The 25,952-nt window shown below is 38.2% G+C and overlaps 1 protein-coding gene across 1 annotated transcript in view; it reads left to right on the top strand.

Moving 5' to 3' along the window:
- The first annotated feature begins 7,762 nt into the window (after positions 1-7,762).
- The window catches only part of EDNRA (endothelin receptor type A), a 32,264-nt gene continuing 14,074 nt past the window's right edge, over positions 7,763-25,952 (top strand). The window contains exons 1-3 of the mRNA XM_017820135.1: positions 7,763-7,951; positions 10,812-11,295; positions 23,940-24,067. Coding sequence (XP_017675624.1) covers positions 10,894-11,295; positions 23,940-24,067 — 530 coding nt within the window. The 5' untranslated portion in view covers positions 7,763-7,951; positions 10,812-10,893. The remainder of the gene's footprint in view (positions 7,952-10,811; positions 11,296-23,939; positions 24,068-25,952) is intronic.

The raw sequence follows: 25,952 nt of genomic DNA, 5'->3' as shown, positions 1-25,952 counted from the left end.
CGTGACAAGAATAATGATTAAAAAGAAAGTAATACATGTGTAGTGTTATATGCTGGCATATTTTAACAGAATGATTAATTAATGTTTCCATAATTTCCCTTTATTTGAGAGGACATAGATTAATTCTCAGTGGCTTGACACATGGAAATCATCTCAGTTTTGGGTTATTTTATAAGGCAAAGTAAGATTGCTGTTTCCAGAGAAAGAAATATTTCTGTCCAAAGATAGCAGAACTGAGTTGGTCCTTTTGTCTAGGATACCTGGACTAAGACACATAAAATCATTCCCTCTTTTCTATCCAGCACACCCTCCCTTTCTCAGGAAGCAGCAAGGGCTGGCCAGCAGCCAAGGGGGATGCCAGAGATGGCAGGGCAGGGCCTGGCCAGCCAGAGGCTTAACATCCTCCCCCTTTGCTTGTCTGTCTGTCCTTCCTCACCACAGCAAACCCCAGCACTGTGACTGGGATTAAGGGTGAAATAGGAAAATTCAGCTGTTCAGTGTTTAGTGTATGAAGAAATGGGCACACTCCCAACTGTTGGAGAAACCACGGTAGCTCATCAACCGTGTGTGGGACAAGGATCAGTAAAAGGATAAAGGCTAATGAACACTGTAGGTGTCCAGTGCCCACCAGGCACATGTGGAAGAGATGAGGAATTCTCATTAGAAAGAATGCAGAAAAAGAGATAAGGCTTTCTATGAAGAAGCTGGGACGGAAGAGGAATGAAAGCAGCCAAGGTTAATTGGCTCCCAACCCTCTGAATCCTCGAGACAAGTTCAGATTTCTTGACAATTCCAAAACTTATTAACACAGCCAAGTACCAGCAAAAGCACTTATTGTACATACTGTCTAACTTCAAGAGACACAGAACAATTTCCAGGGGTAAAATGGGTCCCACGGCACTTTCATTGTACAGGAGAATTTTGTGATATTGAATCCTGTTGAATCAATCTATGATATTTTTATGGAAATCACCCAAAATATCACTCTGGATTATGTCTCTGATCAAAATGCAGGATTTCGAAATAGTTCCTTAATAGGAATATGTTATTATTCATTGTGGATCTGTATATGACTGTTGAGAAGTTCCTGGATTATGGTAGTTTTATATCAGTCATACAGAAAATGCTCATTTTGATCTAATAAAAAGGAAAAAATCCATTTTCCTGGATTTTTTAATGAGATTACTGATATTTCTTTACTGAATGAAGTAAAAAACAAATAAAAAACCAACAAACTACAAAATATGTATTTAGGCACCAACTGCAAAGAACTAACTTGAGGCCCGAGCATAAGGACTTTAATTTTTCTCTTGATTCATTCTTTGTTTTTCTCAACTACGTAAAAGAAGGTAAAAGTCATAGCAATGGAAATCCATGCCACAGCAAGGCCATGACAGCATATGACAGCACATCTTACCAATCCTATAGCCATGAATACAGTCATATCCTAACCCAGCCCTTCCTCTAAACACGACCTAGAGCCAGCTGCACTGCTAAAATGAACAGACAGCAGACTTTCATGCACAAACATAAATACAGAAGGATAATTCTTCGATGGTTGGGAGAGTTTTTATCACCAAAATCTAAAGCGCTGTCTGCTCCTTCTCTCTCAAGTATCACCTGTCTAGATTTTTCTACTCTAAGTTACCTAAATGTGTGCTCTGGTCTCCAATAAATAATGCTTTTCTAGATCACAGGAAGGAATGGTGAAACTTTTTCCAGATACCTTGATCATTTGAAAAGTCTTTATCTTAAAATTGCATTGCAGAGAATTCCTTACCTCTATAAAAACATGCAGAAGTTTGTAGGCCTATCACTGAATTATAAGTCTGTAAAGAGGCCTACACATATTGCTTACAGTAAGATAAGATGTGGAATAGTGTATGCTAACCATTTAATATTGAATAATATACTAAAGGGACTTTATCAAAGTAAATGTACAAACAGCTTATTTCAACTTAGCTTTAGTTAGGCTAACAAAAAATTAGACAACTTAGAAGCATTAGAAAAACAAGAGATGGGTCAGAGTTTTTCATGAAGAACAGTTTCACTACAAAGTAGCCAATAGAAATAAATTTAACCTTATTTAGATTAAGATAAAATGGCATTCTAATATCTCACTATCTTATCTAGATAATTTTATTAGTGCTTAAGATAATAAAAGACATATCTGGCAGCAGAAGAGCATTCCTCTATCATAGAACGTGTGTTCTGCACAGGCTCCCATCTGCAAATGCAAATTGAAACTTACTTTTTTAAGTTATGGAAGATTTTCTAATCTAATACATTCTCTTCCTTTTAGTGTTCTTTACATCAATTTTTAATTTGTCTTCATATCTGTTTTTCCTTCCTCCAGTTTTTTCTTTAGTGTGCTTATAACCTCTCAGTGCATAATTTCACTCATTGCATGATTATGTCACAGGCATCTTCTGTGACATATTGCTATTTCATTGTTCTTTACGTATATATTTTACTGCACATTTAGGGTTTTATGTAAAAATATTTTTATGTGTTACCATTAAACACTGGTCTTTTTGGAGCAGGTTGAACTCCCTTGGCTCACAGCCAGTTTCAGGGTTGTCTGAAACAATGGGGATGAAGAATGAGAACAGATGAATATCCCCAAATGCTCCCTACAGTCAATCGTTTCGCTGTCTTGGCCCCAAAAGAGAAGAAGAAAATAATTTCTTCATAGAGCTAACATTAAAAAAATACATATTTGATAAATATTTCAATAAACATCACACATTATCCTTTTGGACAATATCCAACTTGCCACAGAATATTAACTTACAAGTACTCCTCTTTTTTTTTTTTTTTTTAGCTCATGCTCAATTCAGTTTCCAACATAAACAACATAACTTGAACAATTTCGAACGCCATAATTCTAGAGCTCAAGCCAAAATACTCTTGACATAATGGAAGTTTTATCTGAATTGCAGAATCCCAGAACTGCAGACTTTTGATATTGGAAGGGATCCTTAGAAACATCTCTTCAGAGCCCAGCCACCTAAAGCACGTTACGGGGGACTGTGTCCAGATGGGTTTGAATATCTCCAAGGATGGAGATCCTCCAAGCTCTCTGGGCAGCCTCTTTCACTCTTTGATCATCCTTACAGTGAAAATAGTTTTTTCCTATGATTAAATTTCATTTCTTTTATTTCAGTTTGTGTCCTTTGCCTCCTCTTCTGTCACTGAGCACCCTGGAGAAGAATCAGGTTCGCTCTTCTTTACCGCCTCCCACCAGGTGTTTGTACACACTGCTAAGATCCAGCCTATGCCTCCTCTTTGCAAGGCTGAACAGTGCCAGCTTTCTCAGCCTCTCCTCATATTACAGATGCTCAAACACCTGAATCACCTTTGTAGCCCTTTCTTTGACTTGCCCCATGTCTCTAAGTCCATGTTTGTCTTGGCACAGCACTCCAGATGTGTCTCATCAGTGCTGAGTGGAGGTGCAAGGTCACCTCCCTTGACCTGCTGGTAATACTCTGCCTCATGCAGCTGCAGATCACATGCTCCTCTTTTGCTGCAAGGGCACATTGCTGGCTCATGGACAACTTGCTGTTCACCAGGAAATCTAGGTCCTTTTCTCCCAACTCCTTTCCATGAGTAGCCTTGCAACAACATTGGCCAACTCCCTCAGCCCTCATGGGTGCACTCCTACGAGGTTCTACGAGCAAGAGCTTGAAAATTAGGGTTTCCACCTATGGACATGAAGAACAACAACATACCTTCTCCCAGAAAAGCTTTCCTGAAACGTTCTTAGTGTATTGCATTTAACACAGTAGACAAATGCTCCCCAGAGGAAGCTAAAATGCTCAGTTATTGAAGGGAATTAACAATATGTTGTTATTTCTCCAGTCTGCACACTAAAGGACCAGGAAGGTCATGTCTTAGACAAACTTTTCCATTGAGATTCTGCAAAATCTAAAGACACTCCATCCACAGTTCCTGACTAATATTCCCATTTGGGGTGCAATAGCTCCTGCAGTTGCTCCTATGTTAAATGTTTGCACCGTGGTCGATTTTGTCCTTTAACCTTTTTTCCCCTTAGGATTCTACCACAGCTTCCAGTTTCGAATTCCCATAGTACAAAGGCAGGAATATTTCAGTGATTTTAATACCAATACATTTCCAATTATTAGAATAAACTGATATAATATAAAAGTATTCTCACTATAATTTTCTTTGAATTACAAATTCATATTGTAAAATGCAGACATTTCTAGTAACATGAAGGAAACAGAAAAGAGATCGAGAAAGGGGAAAAAGAGAGATGGAGGGAGGAAATGAGTGAGGAAGGAGGAGGGAGAAAGATAACTTTGCCAGAAGAGGGATTTATTTGTGCTAAGCATATAAAGAGAGTTATAGATATGCCATAAGTAGACATGCAATTTAAATAAAGCAGTTACTGGGAAAACAGAAATGCTATGCAACAGAAGCAAATAACTGGTTTAATGATCACTGGAAATTATGAACCCTGAGTTTCCATGAATTTATATTTTCTGGTAGGTACTCTTTAACTGAATTACCCTGAAGCCACTACATAGGTGCATCTCTTGTTGAAGAACAGATAATCTAGACAAGGTAGAAATATTGTCTATGCTTTGGATGATTTGTCTCTTTCACAAAATCACAGAATATGCTCAGTTGGAAGGGACCCACAAGGATCATCGAGTCCAACCCTTAGCCCTGCACAGGACCATCCTCAAGAGTCACACCATGTGCCTTTTGCTCAATGAGATGAACTGACTGAACCAGTGGTAGTAAAAGTTGAGAAACCTGCCCAACAAGTGTTTTTCAAAGTAGCATTTTACTATGAGAAGTTTTGGATTTACTGAGTTCTTATTCACTAAATCTAGATATTGAATTGAAAGTGAAACAGTTAATCACAGAATCACAAAATATGCCAAACTGGAAAGGACCCACGAGGATCATCCAGTCCAATTGTTCTTTGTATTGTTTCTTATAAAAACTATATCTGAAATCAAGTGGAAGAATGCAGAATAATTAGATAATTTTACCTTTTGCCATGAATAACTTCTGATTTTCTGAAAATGCTACATATTATAAGCACACCAACTGGCTGCCTGTGAAAATGCCAATTATGGGCAATGTCTGGTTTTGATTTTGGTCATTTGAATCTCAGGAATGCAATTTAGGACTCCATGAGCTGACGAACACATGTTCTTAGTTCATACCAAATCTGAGGAGGTAAGTGGCTTAACAGGTAATACATTCACTAAAAGTCCATTTCAATCAAATAAAATTAACTCCTTCAAACATTCCTGATCCTCTGCTATTGCCTCTTAGGTAGTTGGATAAAAGGCACTAGAGCTTTGGTTTAAACAGGCTAGTAACACCTGCAATAAAGTATTCCTTTCTAATAGCTGAAGGCTCCAGGAAAATTAATAGCTTTACAAAATGCTGATAGCCTTCTTGAGTCCAGCTGCAAAATCCAGGTATCCCTAAAACTGAAGTATAATGGGTTATGTTGAAATGAGATTAATATGTTATCCTTACTCTGAATCTGTGAAGTTATGCAAGACAAGCTAAGTAGTTTGCTGAAGACACAAAACAGAAGAGGTCAGAGGAAACACTTTCACTGTGCTGAAACTGGGAGACAGAGTCCTCAGGCAAGAACTCTTCCAAAAAAGCATGTACACAAGGGATAGCAGTCGTACAGTGATGGTGAAAGTGTCTCTAATAGCTGAAAACATAGTGTAAAGAACTGTATTTTATTTTACTTTTCTTAGTAGCTGAGATCAGCTGGATTTGCAACTGCAGTTTCTTCATAATTCATCCATGAAAACTTCCTTTTCTATGTTACTTTCCTGAACACAGTAAAAAACCCCTAGTAGGAAGAATTAGATGTAATTTTTGAATTTAACTTAGGTTAAGACAAGAATGAAACTCAGCTTTAGACACCTAAAAGATTAAAGGCAGAACAAAGGTCCAATTAAAAAATAAGCAACACGTAATAATAATAAAGAACACAGAACTGAGCAATTCAGTAATTTCTAATAATTAATACTACTTATTGGGTTGAAATAATAAAAGCATTCACGATTGTAACAAAGGCTCTCTTGAAATAGATTTTTAACAGCATTAGTAAATTTGATTATTTCTTTGAATTTATTCCATTTAAAAGTAAATATAGTTATGTATGGAATATGAATTAGAAGAAAAAAAGTGTGCTTGAATGAGATCAGAAATATAAATTTTCTTTCTTTTTGGTTTGTTCTTTTTATTTTTACAACTCTAGTTGTTTAGAAATGAAGGTCAAATGATCCCAGGAAAGGAATTGGGTCTTAACAATGTTTAGAGAACACACATGAGATTTAAGAATTGCATTCAATAAAGCACTTCATAAAGTCCACATGGTCTTTAACTACACCCTTGCCAGCTCTTCAACAGTTTTTCCAACAAGTTACCATATAGATGATTCTTGACAAAGCAAATCATTAATACTGCACATCTATGACCAAAATGTGAAGGATTCAAATTACTTTTACTAGTATATGGACAATTTAGTGGCTTAGCAGCATTTATACAACTTCAGGGCAACTTGAGATTTTGAATTAAACGTTTCTACCCAATTTGCAAACAGTAGGCTCTTTGTGATTCCCAGCCTGAACATATACATTCCTTCGAAGATCTTATGTTTTGACACTTCATTTAACTGAGATGACTTTCTAGAAGTAATAAAGTATTGCTATTCCAGTCGATCCAGATGCTGGTTTTTCCTGTACATGATTTATCAGATGATTTTAAACATGCTACGGAAGCATTCTTTTAACTAACTATGCAAAACTGACAGTTCAAAACAATTTCTTACATGATTAAGTGTCAGATATTTTAATTCTGCAGGCCACCAGCATCTCATTCTCTGTTGTTCTTTTGTCTGCTTTTACTGTTTTAGCACTACATATTTTTATATCTTATTTAGGAAGACTGCCTTTTTGTATTCAAAAGGAGCCTGAATATGTTTAGAAAATAATTTCTGTGGTTCAGACAGATGGAAACTTGCCAGGAAATGAGAAACCTGGAATGATTCAATAAGGGACTCAAAATTTCTTAAACTTGCTACCATGAAGGGATTTTGAAACTCTTTCCATTACAAGCTGCTCCCCATGATACACTGGCATTTCTTTCATCACGAGAAAATATCCTTAGCTACAAAAGAGCTTTCCACTTTTTCTGCACAAGTTTTTTCACACCACTACCTTGACAGAAGAACAGTGATAGGAAACATAGGAATGACAGAAAATGCCACACTCTTATTATCATTGTAAACGAGACTAAGAGGTATTAGTAAGGTGTTTCCCAGATGGACCAAAGAAATTTTCCCTCAGGAACAGTCTCTGTTTATGAATCCAGCATTTTGGAAACTCTCACACATAGAGTTTTACTGATTGTCTCAGAAAGAGACTCTGATCCTGGCCAAACCTGAGGGGAATGCAAAGCAAAAATGGTACATTTCATCAGCGGATTTTTCCCACCATTTTGCTCCTGGCTCCTCTGCCGTCTGGTGGGATCAGATACAGAACCTTTCTGAGAATCCTGTGTGCTATTGGCACAGGCAGCTACAGGAGTGGATTCCCAAGGCTGTGTCAGATGAGTCCAGCAAAGTAGTTTTGCTCAGTTTCAGCCAGGAAACAGTTAAAAGAGCTCAGCGTTCCCTTGTGCCCGGGAGGCAGCCTTTGTGTTTAACATTGGCAGGGGCTCAGTTCGGGCTGGAGGTTTGTTTTAATTGGGGGAGGGGGCAGAAAAGAGGGGACGCTCCGACTTCTTCAGTCTGTCTCTTTCTTTCACTGATTTAGCGGAGGTGGAGATTTTCAATCCCACCCAGTCAGACGCAGGCAGGAGGATCTGGTGAGACTATCCCAGGAAAAGCCACTCGGAGGAAATTCTCGGCGGCGACGGCGGTGGCAGCAGCCCCAGCATGAGGGTGAGCCTGGCGGGGAGGCGCGGCGGGGGGAAGTGCGCGGGATGCTGCGGGAGCCCCGAGCCCGCCCCGGGAACAGCCCGGCCCCGACCGCGGGCACCGCTCGGAAACGCCCCAGAGAGGGATTCGGTGACGGCCGCGCATCTCTGTGTGCGTGTGTGAGAGCGGGGTGTGTGAGAGAGAGTGAGAGAGAACACGAGACAGGCACAAGGCAGCTCGGGGTGACTGCTATTAAATAAAGTTTAACAATATATAGCTCTTGCCAGAGGCTCGCTATGTAAGCTGCAGGGGAGGTAGCGCTGATTAGCCAAGTGCACGTTAGAATCGATCCTTTGATAGTGGCACAGGGAGCGCGTTTCCTTTGGCGGTACCGGAGGAGCAGCGGGAGCCTCCCCGGCAGCGCGGAGCGCTCCTGCCTGTGCCGGGCTGGGAACAGCCCGGAGGAGTCCCCCCTGTTCCCTTCAGTGCTTTTCCTGCCCTGCAGTTCGTTTGCTCCTGTTCACACATCTCAGCTGCCTTCAGGCTGATCCATCACTGATAACGTTTTAGCTCATCTTTAGTACTTGGAACAATTCCGTTTCCACTGGTATGGTCTCTTCTTGGCGAACCTCGGCATGGGAATTTTTCTGGCTTGTTACCCCAGGCAAGTCAGGAATTTCGTTCTCGGCATCAGCGGCTGGTTCTGCAGCGCTGCAGAAGCAGAGGCACGGCACATGCCTGCGGACCCCAGATTAACACAGCAACCTCACATGCTCCAGGCTGCGTGTGAAGGGCAATACTAGACTACCTTATTGCAAAAAGTTATCACAGATCCTAGGAAGTCACTCATATGAGGCAGTTTGCATGTCATCTTCTGTAACAAGACAAATACTTTGAAAATATACACAGAAGAATGAAGGACTGCCGGGAATCCGTAAAAAAAAAAAAAAATCCTTAGAAGTTTGTATATTAAAAACTTTTTAGTTTTGCTTCTTAGGGAAAAGTTTCTTCCAGGAGAGGGAAGAGATGGTAAATGACAATTCTGTTCCAAGCTTTGCATGCTGGCTGCTCGATTGCCATGCCACCACCATGTTCATAGGATACATACATCCCATTTTCACAAGAAAATGACATTAATTAAGGAGGATACTAATATAACTACTGAAACATAGGGCTGTGGGTTCTGTTCATAGCAGTATTGCATTTACTGGGGAAAGTCATGTAATAGTGATACAGTTTTCTCATTTGTAAATTGAGGAACCATTGTCATAGTAAATAATACAAGTGTTAATACTTGCCTGAAAACAGTTACAGTCAAATATCTCTGCTGGTTTTGATTTAGAAACCTAAAGTGAATGCACTTGCATCTTGCAAACTGCTGCTGACTGTCCTGGGATACTGTTGTATCCAGCATTTAATAAAGAAGGATTCACTATTTAATACATTCACCTTTAAAATCAAGTCCATAGGAACTCACAATTGGTCAGATCCTCATCTCGAATACACCAATATAAGGACTGTAAACGTGGAGCCCTGCTCTGTGAGGGATAACACTCTACATGCCAGACAGGAACAAATACTCTGGTTAATATGGCATTTGCTGCTGTATATAGGTACACACACACTTCACAGACCACACACAACAGAAGCCTCAATAGTAGTAAATATTTATACTGTGCCTGCTCCAGAAGTACTATCAGTAAATTGTCTCCCTCCTTCTTTGGTAAATTTCTTGCTATAAACTCTGACTTAACAGCCCCACAGGGAATGGAATTAAGATTCATTTATTTAAAAGGATCCTTCCAAATACTTCATGTGAGTCCCTAGAAATCAGAAAGTTATAAATACTTTATTTTCTGCTCTTCTTTTGTCAACAGCACTTTGCCTTGTTTTGCAGACATAAGCCATGTAAAATAAAAAAAATCTTTATCTTACATTTAACTTAGGCTTCAAGGAAATGGACTTGAGTGGCATCCTTGGTTTCACTGGAGGTGTGGTATCTATACCCACTGTGGCAGGGGTTACACACAGGCAGTCCCACTTACTGGGACAGAATGATATGATGCTTCCTTTCCTAACTGGAAGTGTCATGAATTGTTGCTTAGAATACTAAATCAGCATTTTTTATCTTTAAAAGAGCTTAAATTTTTATAATTAGCTTCACTGTGGCTAAGTACTGCACATGAGTTGCAATGACATTCAGGAACCAAGTGACACAGAAGTTTGAAGGGCTTTTCCTGGCCAAAGGTAGACCTAGACTGTAAAAGTCTTCCTCCTAATATTTAGGGACTTTGGATCTGGTAAAAAATTTGATTTGAAATCCATGTATTTTCAGTCTTCATTTGAAATCCAGTTAATAAATCAGATAAAAATAAATAAAGGCTAATTGTTGCAATATATCAAAACTAATGAGAAAGTTAACAGATTTGCTACCTTTAACTATTGATGCATTGCTGTTACCCTACTTTTTCAAATATAAAAGAATATCTTCTTATTTTATCTAAAATATTATTCAGCAGCCTCCAAGGTAGGTTGACTTTTCTTGCAAGACAGTATTGTAAAACTGAATTTCATCCACCTCATTTTTTCCATCCATATACAAATTCTGCATCAAGCTAAAAGGGTTTTGTAGAATCTTATTTGTATAAGATATCGATTACTTAAGGAATTTTCTGTGTTTGCCTTTTGTCAGAGAGTTAATGGGGGTAATCTAGATTTCAGAGTAGTGCAGTTAGTATAAACAGGTGTTTGTGCCTATTAGCTGCAGAGACTGAATATTCAAACACCCTTCCTAAGTGTGAAACAGGGTGTGTTAGTCTACCTGTTGTATTTATTCTGTATTTCTTTTTTGTTTTCTATTTTTGCTTACTGTTTCTCTCTGCAGGTGAAGAAGTGAAAAGTATCCGACTGAAATACTGAAAAAAAAACAAAAACCCTGTCTGAATTCGCTCTTTGGGGACTTCAGGATGGAAGCCCTGTGTTTAAGAGTTTCCTTGCTGCTGCTGGTTCCGGGATTTGTCCTCAGCGACAGCTCTGACAGATACGATGCCAATCGGAGTGACTTGGAAAACCACCTTTCCACTCTCTCAGGGATCGAATCCAGCTTACTCCTCACCACCGTGCAGCCCCCCGTGTCCAACCAAACTGTCAAATGCTCCCAGCAGACCAAGATTGCTGAAACTTTTAAATACATTAACACGGTGGTATCTTGTGCTATTTTCATCGTTGGAATGGTTGGGAATGCAACTCTGCTGAGGATCATTTACCAGAACAAGTGTATGAGGAACGGCCCGAATGCCCTGATAGCCAGCCTGGCACTGGGAGACCTTATCTACATCGTCATTGATATCCCCATCATTGTGTACAAGGTAGGACAACACACGAGGCATTCTAATTGCACTTGCCTTACAAGCACACTGTCTGTTCTCTGTGGTTACTTCTCTCTCTGTTTGCTGCCCTTTTGTCAATGAATAGTGCACTTAAGAGAAAATACAACTCCTTTTTGTTCTGCAACAAAAACCCTTGCTCTCAGGTCTCACCTCCATCAAGAAAAAGTGTATCTCCCGTTAAAGAGGATGTAACTCTTAGTTCTTAACCCAAGTGTGGCCTTGGGGGTTTCACAGGAGCTCTTCATTTATTACAGCTACTAGAGCTAGCAGAAGAGTTTATAAGGGAAGACTTTTTATAAACTGTTCTCCTTCTTGATGGACTAGTTGCTATTTTTGGAATATCCTACCCTTACTTTATATTTTGACAGAAAATACTCCCTGTGATATGCAGGCTTCGTGTTAAGGCTTTGCAGAGAGAGATTATGTCAGCTAAGTTGAGCCTTAAGGTTTTCATTTAACAGTCATTAATAGCAGATTCTCAGAATTATTCCAGAGTTAGTAAAATCAATTATACCACAGACCATTCTTGAAACATTAAATTTCATCTGGGTTTGTCAAAGTATAAAAAGGCTCCTCAGCAATTCTTTTATCTGGTAGGAATTTATCCTGTCCCAGTTTTTTGATTTTCCATTTTAATTAAACAAAACCATAAAGAAGTGCTTTTTCTGATGCTGTATATATTTACTAATAGAATTCAAGCCAGGACATGCTTGAATAAAGAGAACTAAGGCCTTTTTTAAATACAGCTCACTGATATTAGCTTATCTTAGAAAATCATCAAAGAATGTTGTAAGCTTGTGTCTGTCTCTTTGTGGATTGTACACAGGTGCATAGCTGATAGGATATTAGACTTCTTTCTCTTCTCAGCAAAAACATAATGTCCTTCAGGCAGTAAATAGAACACTGAGTATTATAATTTTAAAAAAATGTTCTTCTTCTTGGCCCTCAGTGATTCTGAAGACTTACCTTTTATTTACATAGGCTTTAAATGAATCATTTTAATGCATAATTTTATAATAACTGGTGTCCTGTGGTTTCAAATTGTATTTTAAAATCTAAGAAATAGTGATGAATTTTGCATATGTATAACTATTGACATAATAACTGCGTTATAACACAGGTATTCATAGGACAAGATCATAAAATTTGAATTAATTAATGGATAAAAAATATCTATATGTTTATATATTATATTTATCCAGAGGCATATTATCTATGGTAAAATGCAGCACCTGGTTCTGATCTTCCAGTATTATAAGTTACAGATAATTCTTTTAACTTTATCTGGTTTTAAGATAATATGAATTTGAAACTAGGATAATGACTGTCGATAGTAACATATGCAATTTAATGGAAATTCAAGTTTACACTTTTCAATATTCCACCTGGAAAATTAAATTATCACAAATTGCTGATGAGATAGCAGGTATCTGTAGAGTATTTTGAATTAAGTAGTTGATGAGAAAGATTAGTGTCTGCTGGATTAGAGATTCCCCCATCTTCCATAGCTGTGGGAATGCCTAATGGGACATGGGATTGGGATTCTGCCCTGGACTCATCATTTACCCAAGGCCAGGCTGGATGGGCTTTGAGCAGCCTGGTCTAGTGGGAGGTGTCACTGCAGAGGGGTTGGAACTGGATGATCTTTAAGGTTTCTTCCAACCAAACTGTTCTGTGATTCTATGACTCTATGACTGCACCTCCCAACGTGCATTACAGTTTCCTCTCCGGTAAATTTATCCTTATATGTTTATGGATAATTGCTAAGGCAGTATTCTCACTTCTTGTGGTACACACGATAGTAAATTTTAAGAAAAAAATGGCATGAGTTCTTTTCAGAGCCGAGTATGGGTAAGAACAAGTATTTTTATTACCCAATTTTTCCTAACCTTTCAAGAGCTCTGCTGCTTTTTTCACAAAGAGGAATGGAAAGCTGGAATTAATTTTGCGTTTCAGAATTGCCTTTTGATGGTCTTCTGAAAATTCTTTAGAAGTTTAGTTAAAAGTAACGAACAACATTTTTATATTCCCTTTATCATTTTGCAATACATTTTTTCTATTAATTTTCTGGCACTTGTCTGGCATTCCACAGGTTCATCTGCCTTGCTGTATCTTATATGTTGAGCTGAACTGTGGCCCTGAATAGCTCCATGCAAATCAGATTTCTTTAGCCTATATGAAAATTTATTTCTGTGCTGCAGAGAAGCATTTGATAAAAAAAGGCTGTGAACAAAACTGCAGCCCTTGACATCAAGGTCTGCCAATTCCCACATGTAAGAAGGCAGAACTAAAATCACATTTAAAGCATAATTCTATCTTTTAGGGATTTTTTTAATGCTTGAACCTTCAAAATAAATTACTTTAAAATTACCATATAGAACCACCTTGTTGTCTAAGGTTAGCTGCACGCATGCTGATACAGGGAAGCACTTACAGCATTTACAAGGGAGCTGCAGTACTTCTGATAAGAAATGCAAATATTTTGTATAGTCCATTTTTCATATGAACCACTCAGTAATGTGTCTGCTTACATTAGGAGTTGATTTTAAAGTTTGTTAAGTGTCATTCCTCTTTGTATCACTAGGGATCCTAAAATCTGTGTGACCTTTTAGCTCCCCTTGTTGAGTGACACTATGAAGGCTGGCCACTGGAAATACCACAAATGGAGAATGGAAGTGATAGTCTTTTAAGGAAAAAAAAAATGAAGTGTTTTAATTTTTGTTTTAAAGTTTAAATTTTAAAGTATTTTATAAACTTACTTCTGAACTTTACTTTAAAGGTTCTTTTAGCTTCAGCTAAAAGGTTCCTTAGAGTCAGCCTTATGTTGAACTATGTATTAGTACCCTATATAAAGAAGTGGCTTCAAGCACTTAATAACTTTCAGGTCAGATCTTCATTTTTAGGAGGACAAAACAGCTCTGAAATTAGAATTAGAGTAAAGCATTCATCTGCATATTAAAATAACAAATAGTAGAGTATTAAGGTGGCCCATTGTATAGAACAAAATATATAATACTGTATAATTATAATTGAATATCAGAAATACGTAGAATCACTTTCCTGAAACATAGCGGTGGCCTTAACTATTTTGAAACTACTTTCAAAAGACAAGTAGGTAATGTTACTGATGCTCAAATCCATTCCACAAATCCTTAGAAAGAAGCAGCTGTAAGATTACAGTAGTTGACAATGTAAGGTCCCAGGAGAATTAAGTCCATCATTCTACTACGCACTTACACAATTAACAAAGACGTGATGCGGGGAAAAAAGTAATTATGTAATTTACTTCAACTGAAGATGTGGTCACAGGTGTCTGACATTTTTATCTTTTCTTCACGGTACAGTAGGCTCAGAAATTCCCCCCTTACTTTCTCCAATTACTGTAATTATACAGTAGGTTCCCCCTGGCAATTCATTCAATGGATTGAAATGTGACTAATATTCACTAGCCTGCTTTAGAAGATATTCTGGATGTATTAAAACCCCATTATAATTAATTACCACTAGTATGTCCACTTGTAATATCAAATCAATATTAAAAGTTTTAATAAATTGAGTTTTATAGGAAGGGTGCCAGTTATGAATCCAGCCTTAATAGACCAAACTAAGATAATTTAATTTTCAATCACATTTTTACAGCACCCCAACCCAAATAGTTTCCTCTTTACCCAAACCACACCCATCTCACATCTTCAAGATGTCAAAGCCTATAGCTCCAAACCAGTAAGAACAATTTCTTACCAGGGAAAAGAAGATCAGAAAAAGAACTTTTATATTTTACACTAGTGTTGAGGCAGGGTTAAGGCACTGAAGAGACGGGTCCCTTTTCTAGTCTTAGGTGGCATTGGCACAACTGAAAGCTGTGGCATCACCTGCGTTCCCCATCACTGCCACGGGTGTTGGTAGAAAACGAGCGAAGTTCAGAGGCAGTGCATGAAAACTTCTCTGAAGGGCTGATTTCCCTACTAAAACTAGACTGTTTTCTGAGGCTATGCATAGGCAGCAGCAGAATATCCATAGAAGCACCATTGTCTTGGCTGCACTAAGGTCTGGAAAGCCCTTATGGCTGTTGCTGCTGTCGCTGGCTAAAGCTTAGCAGAGCAACAGTAACAACACCAGGGTTGTTGGACAGCACAGAGAACGCTGTCCAGAGCTCCTTCCTGAGCTTATGGAGCTTGAAACACTCTAGACCAAGGCTCTCCCCTTTAGAATGGCAAAATTCAATTTTAACTATGTTATTGGGAAGTCCTGAGCTGTCTGTGCTTCCAGTTTTATGCACTTTAGAGAAAAATGCTTAAATTTTTATTTATTGAAAACTGACCTACCTAGGATTGACATAAATTACATTGCCTTAGATCATAATATGCTTACCTTCTTAAACCATGAGTTTATAAAGTAGATTAAGCCAATTAGCCAGCTTTTACCCTGTTTCTTTAAAGGTCAATAAAAACATTTTCCTAATTATTTTACTGGTATAAAGTGAAAGACATCGACCCAGAAAAAACAGGCAAGTGTTCACTGCCCAGAGAGCTCAAGAAGATAATGTTTTCTTTAATAAATTAGGGGGGGATTTTGTCAATAAATTCATACTTACCTTAGTTGCAACAACATCTAAATCTGAGTAGTTCAGCTAGAAAATTATGATTGCAAATATATAAGGTAGGTGGCAGTGAGGAAACATCTTCAGCCATTTTGTTGTCAGTAAAGGAAGACTTAGGAGAGGCATTTCTAGTCACGGGCATTTTTCAACATCAGAGCACATGCATAAGTGTTAGATCAATGCTGTCTAAACCACAGATTATTTGGCATATCTGAATACCTTTACCAACAGAATTAGTATTATACCTTAAAAGGGATAATCAAACACATTGGCGCTGATCTTGTAGCTAATAGAGCAAGTGGCATCTGCAGTAGTTATAGTTTTATGCCAAAGGAGTATAAAGCCAAGCCCACAGCACACATGAAGTGCACTAAATGAAGAAATCCTCCTTTAAAATCAAAATTTCTCATATGTGCCATATGTATTTCTCAACGAAGTACCAACACCAGTAGGAAATTCTGAGGCCTCAGCTTAACAACTGCATCCTGCCTTTCAATGGGTTCTTATCAGTGATTCCAAGAAGCAACGCATTGGCTGTTCCAGGTGGATGCACAAATCCATACAACCTGCTCCAAGCATGACCTATTATTTGGGTGTGTGTCTCCATGTAGTGTTCATACACAAAAGAAATCTAGATACTGGACAGGTCTTAGAGACTCTGGGTTTAAGAGAATATTTTAGTATGTTTGCTTTTTTTACTTTTCAATCAGCTGAACTCTACAGATGACAAGGAATTGTTTTGATTGTGCATATCCAGGGCTTACCAGTTCTGCAGTAACTTCTTAACAATCCTGTCACCCTCTTTAGCAACACACAAAAGACAACAGAGCTGGAACAATAACAAAAGCAATACTACACCCAGGGATTGAAAAAAAAAAAATTCCTTTCAACAAATCACCATGTACATAAGCACACCTTGCAGCTCATTTCCATGAAGAAGAGCAGCACAGTTTGAGAAACAGTTTACCTAAAAGGGTGGGAAGACAGCCAACACCAGGGAACAACAAAAAACTAATCCTACTTTGTAAACAGCAAAAATACCACAGGGGAGATGTCTAGAGTTGTTAGGTATGCTTTACCACCAAGTAGATTTTTGTAGCAAATATAAACATTTTAACAAGAATGTAAAACTTAGCATTTATTTTTTACCGGTTAGTTGAGACAGAGTGTTTCAACTGGAATTTGTTGAAGGGCATCCGTTTTCTTACTTTTCAGGATCTCTTGAAGTATAAACTATTTTCTCTTGTGTAAGAACTATACATTCCCTTCCATAGCTGCCTAACCAGGAGAAAAAGACTGTAAGCATTCAGTAAATGGCATGAGACCCTCTGCTACCTCTAGCTTTACTCAGCTGGGCTAAGATGAGCAAAACAGTAGAAAAAGCTGTGGTAGGGCAATTCAGAGTAAAAAAATGTCTTTGATGGTTCTTGTGCATCCCCACATAACCTTTCTTCCTTCCAGGAAAAAAACCAGTCAGTCTTTTATCCACCCCAAGTGGAAAAAAAGACAGTTCTTGTAGTTGTAGCAAAATTAGGAATGTATTTCCTGCAAAGAAGAGTTGAAGAGATGCAGCGTGCTTTCTCTACCACGGCAAGATTGTGAATCTAAGTACAAGGAAATAAACAAATGATACCAAAGTTGGAAGAAGTTTAAACTATCATCTCACCATGATATACTCAGTATTGGTCTCATGCCCTGCATGATAAAAGCTAACCTTGTTCTTTGTTTTCCTCTAGTCACTATCCTTCCAAAATTTGAGGGTTTTCACTTCAGCAGTGAGGAGTACTTAGAGACAGGCTGTGCTATCTCTCCACCCTTACAGCTCTTCCTCTTTCCAGCAAAGTGGTAGAGAACAGCTGAGTTACATACATGGGATGAGCAAGTTTGGTTCTCAAGCAAGAAATGGATGAGGATTGTCCAGCAATGCAATTCTCTCCTGGACGTATGGTTCTAGGAATAAGATAAAGGCTGAAGAGCATGCAGTGAATTCTTCTGCTATGATCTTTCATGAGGAGAGAAGGGTCCTGTTTGAGTCACCACATTCAAAATACCACAGCAGGAGACTCAATACACCCTTATTCCTACACTAAACAGTCTTACAGATCAGGGATAGGAGAGAAAATTCAGTCAGAATCATCAGCTTTTGTCATTTAATGCAGACCGCTCAGTGGTATAGACCTTAAACACTCCTGTGTTCAGTCAGATTTCAGCTGGATTCACCCAAAACACCAGCTACCATGTTTGGCCCATGCCCTAAGCAGACAAGGGCATATACAACTGTAGAACACAATTTCAGACAGAGCTTTATCAAGCCAGCTCAACAATTCCTAGAGGAAATTAGCCTTTAAAAAAACAATGGGAAAACAAAAACCAAAAACAAAAGCCAAATGTGCTGATTTAAAAAAACCAGAGGAATTTCTCTTGTCTTTCATTCTAGACCATGTGGCAAGGAAAGAAAATCACCACAGACTACACTGGTTTTCAGCATCCCTGGTTACGAGGTGCTGGTCAGTTATACAACTAGATTTTATCTATACAGACAGAAATCTGCTGGTTTGGTCCCTCTTTCCATTACTGCACAAGTGTTTAACTTAAGTCACAGAATAAAGAAGTTATTTCTGTTTGTCCTGCTGAAGACAGAGCAGGAATTGACTTCCAGGGTTGTGCCAGAGCTGTTCCCTCAGTATCTCTGAACATTTAAATGCCATGAAACTCAGGAGAGTATCCTGTGTGTGGGCGGCATGAGGGGCAAGCACTACCTGTGAGGAACGTGCTTCAGTTTCTGGGAAGCAGATCTTGTGTGTCAGCACAGCAGTTCTTATGCTCTTACCAACTTCTATTAAAATGGTTGTGAATAGAAAGCACTTCCAAGTGGATATAGGAAGAGAAAGTCTCTAGAGCACTAGGATGAGATGAGAGCAGGAAAGGGCAGGTATGAAACCTTTGCTTCCATCCTCAATACCATGGGGCAAAGAGCAAGGACCTCCTGACCTGTACTCTTTGAACCAAAGCAGTTTGATAGAGCAGCTCAGAGCTGGTTCATATCTAGCACCTAAACCAGTCCATCTATTTTGGGCTGAGCCCCAGGGTCACCATCTGCCTGTAAACACACAGGATCAGCCTAGTATTAGATAAACACTGTGGATGCACATGAGCATATTCTGGTGAATACTCATGTGCTGGGGCTACAACATTCTCTCTTTTAGACCATCTATAAATTGCTGGGGATGCACAGTGGGACTTCATGTTTTGTACATCAGCTACCACTCTGATGGGGGTTAGAAAATAGCAGCAGCAGTAGAATAAAATCCACTGAGTGACATTTAAAAATCATCGCAAAGGAATGTTCTCAGTGCTGATGTCTTGTTTGTTACAAGCTGCAGTGTCAGGGCAGAGAGGCCTTATAAAGCAGCAGAGAAGGGGGGATGCTCAAGGAAGCTGTGGCTGTCTGGTCACTTTGCTGAGCTTTTTAAGACCAGCAGTAGAATCTTGAAATCTCGTTTTCCGATTTCAGTGGAAAAATACATGTTGACTATGCTCTTTCCTCAGGAATTGCACCACAGTATGAAATACTTCTAAGTGGTAAACTGCACAAGGGAAAAAGTGCATTTCCTTTGCTGCATGTCTTGTTTTGAAACATCAGAGATTTTGTAACTCTGGGTTTGCAAAAGCACAATCCATTTGACCAGCTCGTGAAGAACTGGGAAACAAGTTGGGATAATCAGTCTGATTTCTCCTACCCCAGTGCCTTGAGAGAAAATGTAATTTGCTAACGTTTTATAATCATTTTGTTTGAATATTAAAATATGCAAAAGCACTTGAAGAGCAGAGCCTGTAGTTCCAGTTCTTATATTGTACCTAAGTAAATCAGGACTAGTTCAATTAAATTCCTGGGCCCATTTTTTAATTCAAAATACATGTGTTACTTCCCTCTGAAGTTTCTACACCATGTCAGGGCAGAACAGAGGGCACTTGGCTTGTTTTGATGTAAAAATTAGTAAAACCGAAGACAGGATCAGATTTGCTGACTAAAAATATCTACAGAAGAAAAAACCTGGCACCTGATCCAAGAGGAAGTAATGAATGCACAGCTAATGCGGAGTGATAATGGAGTACACCCACAGAAATGACTGCAAAGTGAATCTTATGAAAAAACGTAATTTCGATCCCGGGGATTTTGATTAAAATCAACTTGAAAAGAATGTCTAATGATTTGGTACTGATATTACTTCGATTAGTGGAAAGTGTAAGAAAGAAAAAGAATGAAACACTTTTAATCTCAAAAAAGGAGAGCTTCCTGGGGTGTGGGGAAGAAGCTACATGCTGGACCCATGATAAGGCTTCCCTGCGATGAGTAATGAGTTAGTGAACCTTTTTCAAGTGCAACACTTTTCCTTTTGAAGCTAATGTTTGCCTTGTAGTAACAGAGTTTCACAGTCACTACAAAGTGCTTGCTCATTTCCATTGCTGGGCATATGCTACAGCCACAGTCAGTGCACTGAAATGAATAGGTGGCTACCTTTCAGTTGCCTTTTTAAAGTGTGATCTATAATGATAAACGACTTTTGGGGCTCTGCTCAGCACAGGGGATTGACAGAAGGCTGCTAGAGTTGCTTTTCCCTGGCACTGCCATTTATAATTTAGCTTTCACTCAGTGGTGCTTGAGAATTATTCTGATTTTACCCAAACTCAGACAAGAGTGTGGAGCTGAAATTCCACGTGATTACAGCTGGTTGAATTACCATTTGTTCTGATCATCCCTTCTTTTTCCAACATTTTTTTCTGCAGCTCTACGTAAACTAAAGCTTCATACATGAGTTCTAGGTAAAAGGCAAAAATTTACCCTGCAAACATTTGTTATACTACTGCAAACGTATCTAGAAAATAATTTTTCTGGAGCTTTCACTGTATTTCATTCAGTCTATAATTAAAGCATCCAGTCTATAAATACAGATAAAATCAGAGGAACTAATCAAGAGCTTGCAGACATCAACTTATCACCTTTGTTACTGAAGGTACTAACTACAGTTAAATCACCAATCCTAGTGATCCATTTCCTAACCTTCTGGCAAAAGGGGGATTTGCTTTCATCAAATATGACTGTCCTAAACTGGGAAACCACTGCAAAGGTGCTTGCAGTTTCTCTGCTGTGGTCTTGATGGTAAATAAGATATTCAGCTCTCCTTGAAGGAGGTGAGAGCTCTCAATATGCCAGAGAATACACACCAACATAGAGTAACAGAACAACAGCAAATGGAACCACATGTGTAGGATATTCTAACACTCAAGAAACAGGAAGTAGATAAATGGGGATTGATCCTATAGCTTATGTTGAGAAATCTCATTTTACTATTCAGCTGGAGAGAAAAAATAATCCAGATAACAGATAACATCTTTCCTGTTGAACAAGCAGTAGCACACATAGGTTTGCTTCACAGTATCAGCACCTCGTTGGCTGAAAGCTGTGAATTGCTAAAATCTGTCTCAAAATACAAGTTATCAAATGTATTAATATGGTCCTAGAGAGACATGGGCAATGTGTAGTACACAGCTGTTTCCAGCATTTTTTGAGGTATCATCTGGGGAAAAAACACAAGTAATTCAGCATTGTGATGAACAGCTATAAAACAGAAGGGATGTGAAAAAGCCAGGGCAGGACTATGAGAAGATGAATTCCCACAAATCTGGCATTCTGTGATAAACACCCCTGTACTCTACAGCAAAGTGCTAAACTTTGGAAAACTCGTGCTACGAGAAAACAGAAAGGTAACTCCTACCTTAACTGAGATAAAGACAGTTGTGAATTTGAACTTCCCATAGTTAATATTTCTATTACTAAAGGTAGTGATTATTACTATGTTTCAATTTAACATTAATTTAAATAGATAAATTGTTTACTTTGCATTCTGTAATCCTGAGCTACAACCAAAATTTGCTTTTCTAATTCTGCAGACAGAATCCACCCACTTTTACTAAATGAGTGTGTTCCAGAGCCTAAGCTTCTACTGAAAAAAATTTTCTAGTCCTTGTGGTTGCAAAGCTAACTCTCAAAACATGAACTGCCTGTAAGCAGAGAAGTCTGCCCAAGATGAAGAGGGCCTGGCAGAACAGGTCTGCAAGAAAGTAAACTCTAGAAATAACAATTTTGATTTAATCATACTCCATATTGTTTGGTTTCAACCATAAAAATATTAAAAACATGATTCACAGGCTGTGTTTATCATTGAAAAAACACAATTGATTTTTGCATGCATCAGTCCTCCAGCACTTTTGTGCAGATGAAAGTATGGTTCCTTGTTCTCTCCTTTCCATGTTGCGCTCTTGCCCAGGGGCAGCAAGACTGTGCCACATTGCACAAACTGTATTTATTGGAATGGTTGTTGTGCCATCAGTTTACCTCCATCTGATTCACTTGAAAATAAAACTGTTGTGAAGCTTAAATCCATTTTAGTTCCACAAACAGTCCCAAGTCTGGATTCAACAGTCTTCAACAATTCAGCAAAATCAGGTTTTAAAAGCTTTGGATAAGCTTGGGTTTTGCTTATAATTGTTATTCCTTAGCGTATCATTTGCTGTCTTTCTCTGAAGCAAATAAAAATATCTTCAAATTTGACAGTACCATCAAAATATTCTGTGTTCTACCCTTCATTCAGTAAGGTTTAATGTAAGTCCAATGACTGCATGGTATAAATAGTCAGTCATCCAGCAAGTCAATTATTATTTATTGCTGCCTTTAAAAATGTGCCCCCTGGCTATATTGGGGATACAGCATCCACTAGGATGTTGATGAAAAGTTGATGTGTCCAACTTTGATGTTGTCAAAGTGATGTATCTGGCTCGAACATTTAATATTTTCATTTCAAATCTTATGCTTTCTATTCACAACCATTTTAATAGAAGTTGGTAAGATTATAAGAACTGCTGTGCCACATAATACAAGGAATTCATCTGACCTCTTATCCTGATCTCTTATCTGAGAAAGGCTCAGACTTAGGGAAGATGAAAAAAAATGGTAGTGCAAGACTGAGAAGGTTTAGTGACTTTGTTTTTCAAAAGAACTATTCACAGTGGCTGAAACATCCCTTACATGAGTGAAAATAGCTAAATTAGGGCTCAGTACTTTGTATGGACTCAATAATTTTTCATTTGTTACACCTACTTACACTGATTGTAATCTGCCAATTTACTGTCAGCACCAGTAAAGGGAGATCTTCCGTGACTCTGCAGCCAGTTGCAGATTTGACTATCCTGAATAATTTTTTATCCTGTATTTTGCATGTGTACGCGCTATCAAAGCTTTGTTCAAAGACATGATCAAAGTTTTAATAGTTATAACTAGAAATACTACTATTTATATGCTGATTCTTCACAACTATGCACATGAATCACTGCACTCATATTTGTTATGTAAATGCTTCCTTAGAAATATTAATCTAAATCCCAGCCACATCTTTCCAATGGATGCCTTTCTGTTGCCTTGAAGTACAGCCCACACGTAGGCATGATGCTGGTCCTCTAAAACATAATATGGAACAAATTATGTATGCACAATATTTTCTTCACACATTTAAGAATCTGGCAGTGAATAGTCACGAGCTACACAGTGGTACATTTACAAGGAAAAGAATCTGCTTGCGTGCAACATCAGAGTTTGGCTCCGAGGTGTTTCCTTATGAACGCCGAGTTATGTTTTCACTGCTTGGATCTGGGACACTGTAATTGCAACCATGTATGACAGGCTTGAGTTGGATTTTCATCATTCAGTTCTGGTGGATGATGCACAACAATAAAAAAAAAAACCTTTTAACAATGCAAGGTCAACACTGAAGTTTAAAGTTTCACCCTCTGTGCTTCTATAGTAGCAGTTACTTCCCAGATTCACTGGGTGCTAAGGATATGCTTAAGGTATGGAGAATTCAAGGTTGCAATGGCTGTGTCTAAGACAAGAAATAACTACAAATGTGTAGTTATACTTTTTACGTTACTGTTTAAATATTCTGATTATTTCATATCTTTTCTTTAGCTCCTTGCTCAGAAGTGGCCTTTTGGAGATACGGATTTTGGACAGTTTCTTTGCAAATTCCTTCCCTTTATCCAGAAGGCATCAGTGGGAATCACAGTCCTTAACCTCTGTGCCCTTAGTGTGGACAGGTACAGTATGTTTGAATCATTTGATACTGTTCTTGCCCTTGCAGTTTTCCTAACACTGGGAGCACTCAGAATGGTCTTCTCAGCAGGCAGATTACAGTATAGATGCAATTTAGATTCTGGGTTTTGATATCCTCGCTATAACAAAGCACCACATCTGTGGCTCAAAGTATAATATTAAGTCGTTGGACTAATGAACTTTACATGTTTTTTAGAGGTATTTAAAAGCTCTAGTAAAACACTATTTCAACTTCCTTTACCAGACAAAAATTTATTGGGATTTGACTGAGTATTCAGACTTCTTTCCTTCACATGAACTCATGTTTGTTTTGTATTGGAATAAGATCGTAATCTTTAGTCTTAAAAATTATTTTTTCAACTCCCTGCCTATAGGCCACAATTACAGGGTTTATTTTGATAACTTTTATAACTAATTGTGTTGTACTTAAAAGCATGTTGGAAACTTGCTTTGATAGATTGACATTGATAGTTTGAAAATTAATGCCTCTGCTATTTTTTCTTCATACATATAATGCAATAGCAGATGAATACTTGAGTTCTGTAAAAGCTATTTTTATTGGTCTTGAGTTTACTTGATCAAGTTCTACTCCAAAATATCAGTAACTCTGATACAGAAAATACTGTAAAAAAAAAATGCACTATGTCTATTAGTACTGTGATGCAAAGTTAAAAGAAACTTTAAAATTAATTTTGGTTAATTTTAAAGGTAATGTGCAAGGTTTGCAATGGATGAGTCACTGACTAGAATCCACACCTGAAATACAATTCCTTACTGTATTAGTACCTCATTAGCCAAAGCCAGAAACAAAAAAATGTAACACAGGCAACTGTTCTATTTCTGCTTTTGAGTCTGCAAACTATAAAAAGAATTCTATTTTTCAAACAATATCTGCCCAGCATAAAATAAAATCCCATGGACTACTCTAAGGAATAAATCATAGATCAAGCACATGAAACAGACTGTTTCTTAGATAAATTCTGACAACTGCAGTTTTTTCAGCAGATGAAGTTCTACTTGTATATACATATTCATAAATTGGAAGTAACTCAGCTGATGCTACCTCTTTGTATATGCATATATATACTTTTACAAGAAGTGATTTGCTAATCCTCACAACAAGCAAATGTTGTTTCCATTTGATTATAAAGTCTTGTGTGGGAGCAGATTTAAACTATTTAATTTCCTCCCCCAGCTTACATGCTTTGCCAAGGACATATTCTTTATCATCTGGTACTACTCTAGTAAATGGTTGCAGAGGATGTGTTAGAAAACAGCCAGATTCTGATACTGGCTAGCATGAATTGAATATAAGTTAAATCACCATGAAATCTGAGAGCACCTTCAACAAGTCAGACTGGGCACTGGAAGTGGCATAGTCACATCAGTACAAAATTCCACATTAGCAAATGGTTGCTTTTTAGAATGGAAAAAGAGTAAATAATGGGAATGAGATAAAATTTCCATTAAATGGAAAATGAGTGTGCTGTCACAGCTGGACTGTATCTGATCTATAGGCGACTTAACGTTTGCTTAAAAAAGCTCCTGAAAATACATAATTATTTTGGATGTCTATATGTGGAATTGCATTCTACCATGCAGAAAAAGATGGAGTCAATTGGTATAATGAATTCAGAGCTCCATAGCTTCGATAATTGTTGACTGTCTGTCCCTCCTGCAGACTACAACCTTAATTCAGATCAGGATTATTTTTTTCCTACAAGGACAGTTCTCTGCTTTAACTACATCCTATTTGGAGACTCATTACTACTGCCCTTCAAACAAAGTGACTTGGCCTGACAGGGTATGAAGGTTTAACTGTGCATGCCCAAGGGGAACGATGTCCACTCACACGTGGAGAGGTTTTTA

The sequence above is a fragment of the Lepidothrix coronata genome, unplaced genomic scaffold (assembly GCF_001604755.1).
Source record: "Lepidothrix coronata isolate B3197 unplaced genomic scaffold, Lepidothrix_coronata-1.0 Scaffold79, whole genome shotgun sequence".
NCBI lineage: Eukaryota > Metazoa > Chordata > Aves > Passeriformes > Pipridae > Lepidothrix > Lepidothrix coronata.
The sequence above is the reverse complement of the archived record's forward strand: the minus strand, read 5'-3'. Positions and strand labels throughout refer to the sequence as shown.